The sequence below is a fragment of the Delphinus delphis genome, chromosome X, assembly GCF_949987515.2.
Source record: "Delphinus delphis chromosome X, mDelDel1.2, whole genome shotgun sequence".
NCBI classification, from domain to species: domain Eukaryota; kingdom Metazoa; phylum Chordata; class Mammalia; order Artiodactyla; family Delphinidae; genus Delphinus; species Delphinus delphis.
Genome location: NC_082704.1, coordinates 91,582,968 through 91,595,989, shown reverse-complemented (window position 1 = coordinate 91,595,989; position 13,022 = coordinate 91,582,968). Strand labels below are relative to the sequence as shown.

The window sequence follows — 13,022 nt, the reverse complement described above, 5'->3', positions numbered from 1 at the left end:
TGATCTTTGTTTCTGGAAGTTTTGGTTTTATCATTGAGTTTAGAACTTTCCTGATGAAATGCCTTGCTTGGTATAGGTCTGCTTTGTGATGGTTTTTCAGTGGGCCTGGAGATTCCTAATTTGTGAGAGATTTCTGTTCTTTCTTTGCTAATTTACTTCTCCGTGTTTTGCTTTTTGTGGATCTTTGAGATGTCTTTGACTGTGGTGTTGAATCTACTAAATCTGATTTTCTTGCCTTTCCTTTCTCCTCTCATTAATTTTATTCCAGCTTTGGGTGGTATCCTTAACTTTTTCCAGCTCTTCTGTTGACTTTTTGTCCCCAGATACTCTAGTGTTAAATTTTCAAGACCTTCCTCCAAGTGATCCTTTTCCGTAGGATTTTTTCATGAGCACATTTCAGTGTTTCTACTCTAATATATGTGTTTTCCTCTAAAACTTAACATTCTACAAAGTTATGCACTAAAAATAACAGAGCTTGTGGAAAGAGAGAATTCAATCAGATCATTCAATCCTATACAACTTAAAAAAATTTTTTTAATGTTTTTTTGGAAACATTTACAACCTTACAGAAAAGTTTGAAGTACAATTTGAGGACTTCAAGAACCATTTGAGAGTAATTTGCTGCTGGTCTGATGTCCCATCATCCTTAAATACTTTATTGTGTATTTCCAACAGGCAAGGATATTGGCATACTACTATAAAGTAGAGCTTTGCCTTCTCCCCTATTAATTATGTGTTATCACTGTTTACTCATGGATTCTTATTTTATCTATTGGGTTATAGCCATTATAGTCATTATTTATTTTGATGCTCAGTTGTCCCAGGTATGGTCAGTGGATATGTACCCAACTCTCTTTTTTACATAAACCCAGTGCTTTTTTTAATATAGCTTCATCATCCTTTGAGTACTTCTTTCTGGCATAAGATATTTAAAGTTCATCTAGTACTTTCTCTATTCCAGCCCTAGAATCAGACATTTCTCCTTTTAGTGAGGGAAGATATTTAGAAACCAGAATGTGAGGGCTAAATTGTGCTCATTACTACTGGGGTGTTCTTGTGGTCTAGGCATTTTCATTGGACTTAGGAAGTAATACACACTTAAACACACACACACGTATGTAAACACATTTATATCAGAAAAACATGGGTTCATACTGGTACTAATCCAGCTTTTTAGTCTTTTGCATTCCATATTTGTATCTATTCTCTACATTAGTGAGATATCTGCTTCCCAGCTTCATCAGTCTATTGGGGAGGGAGGTAGAGTAGAAATTTTCCTCTTAGGCAGATTTCAGGCACTCTGTTTTTAAGTCTTTGATTCATCTGTACCATCTCAATTATGTTCTGTTTTCATATCCTTAACTTTTCCAGGACTTGGTGGAGTGCTGATTTATAGGTACCCTCTCCCTCTTTCTCTTACCCCCCAAGAAGCACTTCTTGGGTTCAGCTAAGCCAGCTATCTTCCATCCCCTCTACACCTTCAGTAATTTGCTGACATCTCTAATGTTCCTTCAGCTTTTAACTTCTTTATCCTTCTGAGTTTATGTATTTTATATTAATTTATTCTCATTTTAGTGGGGTTTATGGATGCATTGCTGACAAATGCAGTTCAATAATTGGCCCAGATAATTTTTTAAACTGTTGTGTTTACATTATCTCCTTTTTCTAAAGTAGACACGTCTGACCTTTCCCATCCGATCTCACTTTCTGAGTCATGTGGTACAGAATCGATTTAGATGTTAATTAGATTCTTAAATAAGGCTTTTCTTTTTTTTTCTAATTGAGTTTTTATTTGCTCTGTTAAGAAGGCTTTTCTTAATGATTTAATTTGATCCTTATCTGTTGTGTAGTTTAGAATTTGTATTGTTTTACTTACTAGTATCTGAGTAACTGCTGTTGTTGCTTTATGTACACAGATTCAACATTTGAAAAGGAAAACCCATCTCATAATCCCTGACCTTGTGATTTGAGCATAGTGCCACTAGATGGCGAGAGGGAGCTCTTGCCGAGCAGCTCAAGCAGGAAGCTTACGAGGGCGCTTTTATCTTATTTTATATAATCGAAGTATAGTACCTAAATTTGAACTAGCCAGCTTTGAAAATGCCAGTAATGATTGTATGACAGTAGACAAATCATAGGCTTTGGACTCAAATGGACTTGAGTTCAAGTCCTGCTTCTTCAAGTTGCTACTCCATGGCCTTAAACATGAGTTTTCTTAGTTTCTCAGAGCTTCCTTATCTGTAAAACTGAGCTACTAATAACTATTTCATAGAATTGCATGGATTAAATGGGGTCATGTATGGAAAACCCCTAGCCTAGTGACGGGTATTTAATCACTATTCAACAAATGTTAACCTACTCTTTGTCACTGTGGTTGTTACACACATGGGTGTGCACATTCTTCTTTAAGATAGGAAGCAGGAGCTCTAAGAAAAGGAAGTAGTTATAAATTCTGTTTCTAACATTTGGGTAATCATTTAGTGTTTGTGCACACGTGCACATACTTTAAAAGGAGGAAAAAACAAGATGGAATTAGAAGCTTTTTTATTAGTCATTGACTTTACTTTTGTTTATTCTGAATCTTTGCCTAAAGTCCAGTGCCTCCAGTATGATTTGCTGTTAAACTTAGAACTTCTACAGTAGTCTCTGTAGGTAATTTAAACTCTTGTAATTTAAACTCCTCAGGAGTTCTTGTGACCTTTACACGCATCAGGAAAACAGGTTCTTGCTTGATACAGAGAAATTAAAATGTATATTGCTTTACTAAGCAGAATGAGTTGCTTTTCCTCTTCAGAGCTTCCTTTTTCCCAGGAGTTTGGTCTAACTCATATCTTAAAATATGGCAAAATCTGTTATGAGCATTTCACACTTGTTAACTCATTTAAACCTCACAACATTCCTAGGGAGGGAATTACTATTTTTACTTCTATTTTAAAGATGGGGAAACTGAGGCACCGAGAGATTGTTCCTTTTGACCAGAGACACACAGCTTAAAGGCAGTTCTAAGATAATGCATGCAGTTGGGCTCCAAAGTTTGTACTATTAACCTGTGTGTTACTGCTCAACGTTTTCTAGACTTTCTTATACTGTGTTGCTATAATCATTTAATTGATTAGGCTTATTAGGTATCTCTTCAAAAAACTAGAAAGAAATAAACTAAAATCCAGGATTTATGTGCAGTTTAAATTTGTTGTCTCTATTTTCCATATTTTGTTAAATGAGCATGTGCATAATCGAGGACCTAAGATTATTTAGGTTCATGAATGCTAAAGCTGGAATGGCCACTAGTGATCATTTGGTTCAGATCCCTCAAATGAATAAACTATAATCCAACAACATTAAATGATTTGCTTAAAATTCAGTGCTTCCTTTTCTTAGAGCTCTTGTTTCTTTTCTCCTATTCCCTTTGCCCTCCCTCCTTCGCTCAGAATTTTTTTTTTTGCGGTATGCGGGCCTCTCACTGCTGTGGCCTCTCCCGTTGCGGAGCACAGGCTCCAGACGCGCAGGTTCAGCGGCCATGACCCACGGGCCCAGCCGTTCCACGGCATGTGGGATCTTCCCGGACCGGGGCACGAACCCGTGTCCCCTACATTGGCAGGCGGACTCTCAACCACTGCGCCACCAGGGAAGCCCCGCTCAGAATATTTTTAAACTAAGCAAGATATTTTCAGATACAGCATATGAATTGGTTTCTTTTTAGAGAGTAACTTGGATCTTTATTGTTTAAAAAAAAAAATGAGAAAACCTAAATACCCAGTGTTAGAGATTAAACTAGTGTACTGGCAACAGGACTTGTCATTTTAATCATCAATATAAAATGATATAGGGGATGGGTATTTAATGACAGGAGAAGATATTCACAAATGTTTTATTATTAAAACTGAATATCTCATTTAGTTATATGTCACTCTCCCTTCAGAATAGGGAAAGCCAACAATTTTAACACAAATTGAAGTCTTTTTGATATTTCCAGGCCTGTAAAAATTAGCTTACCCTAAGGAAATTATAGTAATTTTCAGTTATCTTTATTCTTCAAGAAAAGCTTTTACTTAAAAAGAAAATCTTATTTATCAAGTGGTATTTTAATCATAGGGCATTTACCTTGGAAATAATTTGATTATTGAAGTACTTTCTGAAGTAAGTTTGAGTGTTTGGTAGCTAATAATGGGATTGTTTCTTTTTTACTGTATCTTTTTAGTGTGATTTAAATGAAACTCATCTTTTAATATTATCCAAAAAATCTTCTTACTTGATGTGCACATTAGGCACTGTTCCCTTTTTTTTTAATGTTTGCTTTTTAAGGTTCAGTTTCCAAGGATACCAGTAAGCTTCTTTCATTGTAACAAACCAGTTAATACAGGGGTCCCCAAGCCACGGACTGCTACCGATCTGTGGTCTGTTAGGAACCTGGCCTCACAGCAGGGGGTGAGCAGCAGGCCGGACCAGTGAGCAAAGGAAGCTTCATCTGTATTCACAGCCGCTCCTCATCACTCTCATTACTGCCTGAGCTCTGCTTCCTGTCAGATCAGCGGCAGCTAGATTCTCATAGGAGCCCGAACTCTACAGTAAACTGCACATGCGAGGGATCTAGGGTTGAACGCTTCTTAGGAGAATCTAATGCCTGATGATCTGAGGTGGAGCTGAGGCAGTGATGTTAGTGCTGTGGGGAGCGGCTGCAAACACAGATTATCATTAGCAGAGAGGTTTGACTGCACAGAGACCATAATAAATCAATTGCTTGCAGACTCATATGAAAACCCTATCAGTGAGTGACAAGTGAAAACAAGCTCAGGGCTCCCACTGATTCTGCATTATGGTGAGTTGTATAATTATTTCATTATATGTTACAGTGTAATAATAATAGAAATAAAGTGCACAATGAGTGTAATGCGCTTGAATCATCCCAAAACCATCCCCCCCACCCCGGTCTGTGGAAAAATTGTCTTCCACGAAACTGGTGCCTGGTGCCAAAAAGGTTGGGGACTGTTGAGTTAATACACAGTGTCATGGAAGCTAACATAAGTTGGAAGGAAGAGCTTGTCATATTTCCGGTTTTTTATTTTCAATAAGAACTACTTCCTTTTGAAGTGTGTTGTAGTTTTTTGGTCTCTAGTGCCTGAGGAAGACATGTTGATTTGAGGTCTCTGTGTAGGAGGAGACTGCTTCCTTCGTGTTTGGGTTGAGTGATTAAAGAGCCCTGGTTGATTGGGACTTTTTTTTTTTTTTTTAAACCAATCCAGATCTGGTTATGTCTTGTGAAGTTTGAGCCTGTAACTCAGCTGAATTGATTCTTATTCCATACTAAAGTAGTTTTCGGAATATCAAAAGTAAAATACTATGAATGCATGAATTATGTTTTATTTTAGACTATGTATCTTTTTTTTCTTACAGATAGCACAACAATAGAAAAATTAAGAGCTATTTGTTTAGACCACGCCAAACTTGGAGAAAGCAGCCTTAGTCCATCTCTTGACTCGCTTTTCTTTGGTCCTTCAGCCTCGCAAGTGCTGTACCTAACAGAGGTTGGTTTTTACTTTTTGAATTTATTCCATGTTCTTGAAATTTGACCTTTTATATGATAATGTGAAGAACATGGATAAAATTGTAATGAAATGTTTTTGAAAGAATTTCAAAATATGGGAAAATTTTAAACCAGTGATGATGAGGAAAATAAGAAATTATCTTAAAACCTTTTAATACAGTTCTTCTACTTTTTTCCAGGTAGTCTATGCCTTGTTAATGCCTGCTGGTGCACCTCTGGCTGATGATTCCTCTGATTTTCAATTTCACTTCTTGAAAAGTGGTGGCCTACCCCTTGTCCTGAGTATGCTAACCAGAAATAACTTCCTACCAAATGCAGATATGGAAACTCGAAGGGGTGCCTACCTCAATGCTCTTAAAATAGCCAAGCTGTTGCTAACTGCCATTGGCTATGGCCACGTACGAGCTGTGGCGGAAGCTTGTCAGCCAGGTGTGGAAGGCGTGAATCCCATGGCGTCGGTAATACAGACTTTTTAAAAATCTTTTTGTAATAATAGATGGCAACTTTTAAAGTTAAACTTCTTAGAAACTCTTAAGAGTTGCTTATAGAGTTCAGAGTTGATTCAGAATGTTTTCAGTTCCTTTCCAGTGGTTCCTCATTTTAATGGTTTCCTTCTATTGAATTATATTTGTATTAAAATTACAAATGCTTTTCACTGACTCTACTCTGAGAGGGCAGTTCTTCCCTGTTCCCTTAAATCCTGTTTGACTTTTAATTTTTTTTTTGACGTGTAGTTGACTTACAATACTATATTAGTTTCAGGTGTGCAACAAAGTGATTTGATATTTTTATAGCTTATACTCCATATAGTTATTATAAAATATTGGCTATATTCACTGTGTTGTACCTTACATCCTTTTTTTTTTTTAATTTGTTTATTTATTTATTTTTGGCTGTGTTGGGTCTTTGTTGCTGCGCGTGGACTTTCTCTAGTTGCCGCGAGCGGGGGCTACTCTGTGTTGCGGTGCGCGGGCTTCTTGTTGCAGAGCACGGGCTCTAGGTGCACGGGCTTCAGTAGTTGTGGCTCACAGGCTCTAGAGCGCAGGCTTAGTAGTTGTGGTGCACGGGCTTAGTGGTTCCACAGCATGTGGGATCTTCCCGGACCAGGACTCAAACCCGTGTCCCCTGCATTGGTAGGCAGATTCTTAACCACTGTGCCACCAGGGAAGTCCCCACCTTACATCCTTATAGCTCACTTATTTTATACCTAGTAGTTTGTACCTTTTAATCCCCTTCACCTATTTTGCCTCTCTCCCCTCTGGTAACCACTAGTTTGTTTTCTGTATCTGTGGTTCTGTTCCTGTTTAGTTATATTTGTTTGTTTTATTTTTTAGATTCCATGTATACATGAAAATATACAGTATTTGTCTTTTCTTTGTCGGACTTATTTCATTCTTTTTATGGCTGAATAATATAATATTCCATTGTATACACACACACCACATCTTTTTTATCCATTCATCTGTTGATGAACACTTACATTGCTTCCATATCTTGGCTGTTGTGAATAATGCTGCTGTGAACACTGAGGTGCATATATCTTTTCAAATTAGTGTTTTCATGTTCTTCAGATATATACCCAGGACTGGAATTGCTGGATCATTGTTTGCAGATGATCATGGTACTATTCTATACGTATAGAACCCTAAAGACTCCACCAAAAAACCATTAGAACTAATAAGTGAATTCAGTAAAGCTGCAGGACACAAGATTGATACACAGAACTCTGTTGCATTTCTATACACTAATAATGAGCTATCAGGGAAATGAAGGAAGCAATCACATCAAAAAAAAAAAACACCTAGCAATAAATTTAACCAAGGAAGTGAAAGACCTATACTCTGAAAACTATAAACGTTGATAAAAGGAAATTGTAATACAATACAAAGAAATGGAAAGTTATCCTGTGTTCATGGATTGGAAGAGTTAATGTTAAAATGTTCATACCCAATGCAATGTATAGATTTAATTCAATCGCTATCAAAACTTGTGACATTTTTCACAGAACTAGAACAAATAATCCTAAAATTTGTATGGAACCGCTAAAAACCCCAAATAGTCTTTCAATTATTCTATTTTATTTTTCGGCCTCACTGCACTGCTTGAGGGATCCTAGTTCCCCAACCAGGGATTGAACCCAGGCCCTCGGCAATGAAAGCGCGGAGTCCTAACCACTGGACCACCAGGGAATTCCTTCCTTCATTTATTTTAAACCTACTAAAAACTCCATGTGAATCTCTTCCTAGCTTGTATTTGGCATATATATATATATATACATACATACACATACACACACAGACACACACACACACAGGTGGTAATAAAAAAGATGTACAGTTGACCCTTGTACAACACAGGTTTGAACTGCTCGAGTCTGCTTATACATGGATTTTTCAATAAGTACTACAGTACTACATGATCCTAAATTGATTGGAACCACAGATACCCAGGGCCGACTGTAAAGTTATGTGCAGATTTTCGACTCCTAGAATGTCTGTCCTCTTAACCCCCATGCCGTTCAAGGATGAACTGTAGTTGATTTAGCCTGTTGCCAGCCTCTCTTCCCACCTTGACAGTCTTAACCTCCAATTCTGAACTTATTTTGACTCTTGTTTTTACCTTGATCCGTTTTACCAAAGGTTCTCAAGACATGCCAGAATTCAATGCCTATTTATGAGAAGTCAAACTACACATTTGACTTGTTTTATATGCATCGTAAGTGATGGTTTACTAAGTTACCAATAGAAGATAAAAGCTTCAAGAATATAGATTTTCAAAAAAAAAAAAAAAAGAATATAGATTTTCTATTTTAAGAATGAATGGCTTAGGCCTTGAGATTAGAATATTGATTAGATATGTGATACTATAATAATCACATATAATTGAGATAATAGCATTTATAATTGTTTTAGGTGTGATGATGATACTGTGGTTATGTTTAAAAGGAAGACCCCCGGGGCTTCCCTGGTGACACAGTGGTTGAGAGTCCGCCTGCCGATGCAGGGGACACGGGTTCGTGCCCCGGTCCAGGAAGATCCCACGTGCCGCGGAGCGGCTGGGCCCATGAGCCATGGCCGCTGGGCCTGCGCGTCCAGAGCCTGTGCTCCGCAGCGGGAGAGGCCGCAGCGGTGGGAGGCCTGCGTACCGGGGGGGAAAAAAAAAGGAAGAGCCCCCTCTTTTAAAAAAAAAATGTTGAAGTATTTACAGATGAAATTTTATTTAGGATTTGCTTCAAAATAATCCTGGGGTGGGGCCTGGATGGAAAGTGAGGGGAGTGGTTAGACAAAGTAATCTTGGTCCTTTGTTCATAATTGTTGAAGCTGGGCGGTGGGTACATGTGCATTCATAATCCTTTTCTCTCCATTTTCATTAAAAAGGGTAATGAAAAAAAGTGGCCCAAGTCTTAAATTGTTTTGCATTAAAGGTACCACGCTTACTCGGATTTTTTAAAAGTGGTGTTCTTCTTAAGATAAAAACATTGTTATCGTAATCCCTGACAGGAGCTTAATGAAGAACACAAAATATAAATGCTCCCCTCTTTCACTTTTCTCTTTTATTCAGAAAATGTGCCACTGTGTATACAGAGGTACATAATAGCCTCTAATCTCAAGGAGCTCACAGTCAATAGGGCGCTAAAGGCAAAAATTAGTAAAAACAGACTTGTCTTAAATACTGTTGTAGAAATACTTACAATATGGAGAAGAGTTAGGACTTGAAAGGCAGTCAGAATTGCCTGGCTAATAACAACTTAAAAGTAATCTTGGGCTTCCCTGGTGGCGCAGTGGTTGAGAGTCCGCCTGCCGATGCAGGGGACACGGGTTCGTGCCCCGGTCTGGGAGGATCCCACATGCCGCGGAGCGGCTGGGCCCGTGAACCATGGCTGCTGAGCCTGCGTGTCCGGAGCCTGTGCTCCGCAACGGGAGAGGCCACAACAGTGAGAGGCCCACGTACCACAAAAAAAAAAAAAAAAAAAAGTAATCTTTTTTCTTTATGGGCTTAAAAATTTGGTCTGGTACCTTTTATACATTAGTATTTTTATTCTGTTATTGATATTCCTTAATTTTTCTTTTCTCAAAAGAGTTTGATGATCAGGGTGAATGGGGAGCAGGGTCTGCCCAGGAGCATGCATGTGAAGTACTTTACTGAGTTTCTAGATAGGACTGCAGTTTATCACTCACCTCTGCAAGTTGTGCTGAATGCAGATGTAGATACACAAGTTGGATTAATCTAGAATGGGGGTTTGCAGAGGGATATGTGGCACTCCACTACACAAGAAAAAGAGGAAGCCCACATTGTTGGCAATGCAAAGAACTTTTTGTGTAAGTCACACGGGTTCTACAGTGTACTGAATATATACAGAAGGGAGGTCATCCTGAGGGAGTGATGATGAGTGAGGAGCAAATGATTGGATTTGATTATGTATGCAGTATTAAAGTAAAATATTTATCTTTTTTCAGGTCAACCAAGTTACTCATGATCAAGCAGTGGTGCTACAAAGTGCCCTTCAGAGCATTCCTAATCCGTCATCTGAATGCATGCTTAGAAATGTGTCAATTCGTCTTGCTCAGCAAATATCTGATGAGGTTAGTATTAAATTTGTAAGGCTGGAATTCTGGAAAGTTCGTTTCTTTCACTTTTGACCCTCTCTTTATGTAGAAATAACCCTTATCACATTTGGGGGCTTAATTTTCCTAGGCCCACTCACTTTAATCACTGACTCAGTCTAGATAAAGTTCCCTTAACATGAATTTCACCTAATGATAATATTAGTGCTTTCTGGTTTTAATCACCTTTATGTACAATGAACAGCATCCTTTTAAAGCATATAATTAAGTGAAATTTGACAAATACATATTTGTGTCACACGTCCACCATAGTCGAGACACAGAATGTCTCCATCACTCTTTCTGTATGCCCCTTTGAAGTCTCTTCTTCTTCCCTGTCTACCCCTGGCCTCAGATAACCCCTGATCTTTTGTTACTATATAGTAGTTTTCATTTTCTAGAATTTTACACAAGTGGAATCATACAGTGTGTGTTCTTTTATGTCTGGCTTCTTTCACTCAGAATAATGACTTTGAGAATTCTCTGTGTGGTGTGGACCATTAGTCCATTCCTTTTTATTGCTGAGTAATATCCCATTATGAATATTCCACATTGTGTTTATCCATATACTTGGAAAAGGACATTCTCTTTCTTAGCTGTGAATAAAGCTTCTGTGAACATTCTGTACAAGTGTTTGTGTGGACCTAAGTTTTTATTTCTCTTGGGTAAAAAACTAGGAGTGGAATGGTTTGATCACCTCTGTAGTCTTTTTAAGGTTCTTCTGAAAGTTAGTGTAGAGCCAGATAATAACTTGGAGAACATACTTTGTTGTATTGCTGTTAAACGAAATAATGGGACAAAGGCAACTTGGGAACCTAAAGACAGTGGTACTACTTCACAGCCATTCCTGTTTCCTTTACAGGGAGAAACATTTTTGCTTTTCTAGTGATTATTCCACTCTGATACTGTGTCAACTGTTTTGATTACTCATTATCTTGCAGGCTTCAAGATATATGCCTGATATTTGTGTAATTAGAGCTATACAAAAAATTATCTGGGCATCAGGATGTGGGGCATTACAGCTAGTATTTAGCCCAAATGAAGAAATCACTAAAATTTATGAGAAGGTAAGAATTATCACAGAAATATATTACCTTTAAGAAAATGTTTAATTGTGCAGGAGGCTGAATTATTATGTCTGCCATCTTAATATAAAACTGTCTTTTTCTACTTCTCACTAAAGTCAAGTATAATTATTTCATACTGAATTTGTTTTCTCCTATTCTCTTCATTCTTCTTTCATCATCTTTCTGTCCTATGTATTTTGGTTTAGGTAACTGTCAATTGTGATATCATGGCATTTAAGTATTTTTGACTCTTAAAGCATTCAAGAGTGTCAGCCAATTAGGTATCATCCTTGATGTTCCATTAGATTAATCAAATTATTTACAGAAGAGAGACTGTGTTTGACTCTTTGATTTTCTGTTACATATGCCTGCCCCTGATAGCCACTGCTGCATATTTAGAAGGGGAAATTAAGTTATAGGAGCTTCCCTTTTATGGCCAACATAACCGTGATTTGCCTGGGATATATGTTGATGTCCTATACTGTTGGTTATTCACTCAGCTAATATTTGAACGCCTGTTCTTTTTCAGGCATGTACTATAAATATTACTTATTGATAACTTCAGTTTAGAATTTATTAGCTACCTACCCAAGTATATTTTAGGTCGTAAAACCTTCAGACCTTTCCTGAACGGTTGTCTGAGACAATTGCTTTTGAATAAAATGGCACTATAGGTAAGCTATAATGGGACTAGTCAGAAGTTGGGTACTCTGACTGCAGTGCCAGAGTGGTTCTTGAGGAAGGAATGATTGTTGGTGCAGAAGTACACAACTTAGAAGGTCTCTAAGAGCTTGGGGGACAAAGAAGCAGGTAATATGCTCAGTGTGCTCCTTCAGCCATCCTTGGGACGTAGCAAAAGAATAGAATTAGACTTTTATCATCTGTTTATACTCATTTCCATGCTATTTCAAAGGGGCCTCAAGAGTTGTAGGTAAAGAAGCTGAGGCCAAGTGGTTTAAGTGACTAGGTAAGTTTTAAGCACTAACTTGAAGTTTGTATGAGATTTTTCTTAAATATATCTCTAGGTAATTTGTCCTTGACTATAATTTTACAGACCAATGCAGGCAGTGAGCCAGATTTGGAAGATGAACAGGTTTGCTGTGAAGCATTGGAGGTGATGACGTTATGTTTTGCCTTGATTCCGACAGCCTTAGATACTCTTAGTAAAGAAAAGGCTTGGCAGACATTCATTATTGATTTACTGTTGCACTGTCACAGCAAGTAAGTGTCTTTTTTAATTGTAAGAAATTTGACCTTATTTTTTTAAGCAGAAATGAATGAATTTATGTTGGCAGAATTTATCCCAGGAATCAAATATTTATTGTCTCTATAGCACACTAATGTTTAGGAAATTTTTATTTAACTGTGTTTTGCCTAGACCTGAATTTGTTTGGTCTTACTGTCTACAAAATGTGAACATTAATTCTCGAAGTAAAATTAATTTTTCTGTAATTCCAGAATTTAGTTTCACCTAAGAGGTGTGTGTTTTAGCCCATTTAAAAAATCTGGCTTACAAGATTTAAATTAAATAGGACATTTAGCTTCCTTTCTTAGATACCTAGGGCCAAGTGTTTTTTTTTAGTGAAGTTGTTAAGTCAATGTGGAATTCACAAGGCATGGTTATGGTAAGAACTTTTGCATTTTACACTGAGAATAAAGACCAATTATAAAGTCCTAGTTTTTCATTTTTAGAGCATTTATTCAATGACATTAATTTTGTTTTGGGCTTCTTTTTGTGCAAGTCAATCAAATTTGTAGAAAATTTAGGTTTTCCATCCTCTTATGTCAGTCTAAATCTTGACCTTCATA

General features: G+C 37.4%; 1 protein-coding gene across 3 annotated transcripts in view; it reads left to right on the top strand.

Moving 5' to 3' along the window:
* USP9X (ubiquitin specific peptidase 9 X-linked) overlaps nucleotides 1-13,022 on the top strand; it is a 126,552-nt gene that overhangs the window by 75,984 nt on the left and 37,546 nt on the right. For all 3 annotated transcript variants that reach the window (XM_060002791.1, XM_060002792.1, XM_060002790.1), the window contains exons 22-26: nucleotides 5,392-5,522; nucleotides 5,722-6,000; nucleotides 10,000-10,125; nucleotides 11,088-11,213; nucleotides 12,268-12,434. In XM_060002791.1, coding sequence (XP_059858774.1) covers nucleotides 5,392-5,522; nucleotides 5,722-6,000; nucleotides 10,000-10,125; nucleotides 11,088-11,213; nucleotides 12,268-12,434 — 829 coding nt within the window. The remainder of the gene's footprint in view (nucleotides 1-5,391; nucleotides 5,523-5,721; nucleotides 6,001-9,999; nucleotides 10,126-11,087; nucleotides 11,214-12,267; nucleotides 12,435-13,022) is intronic.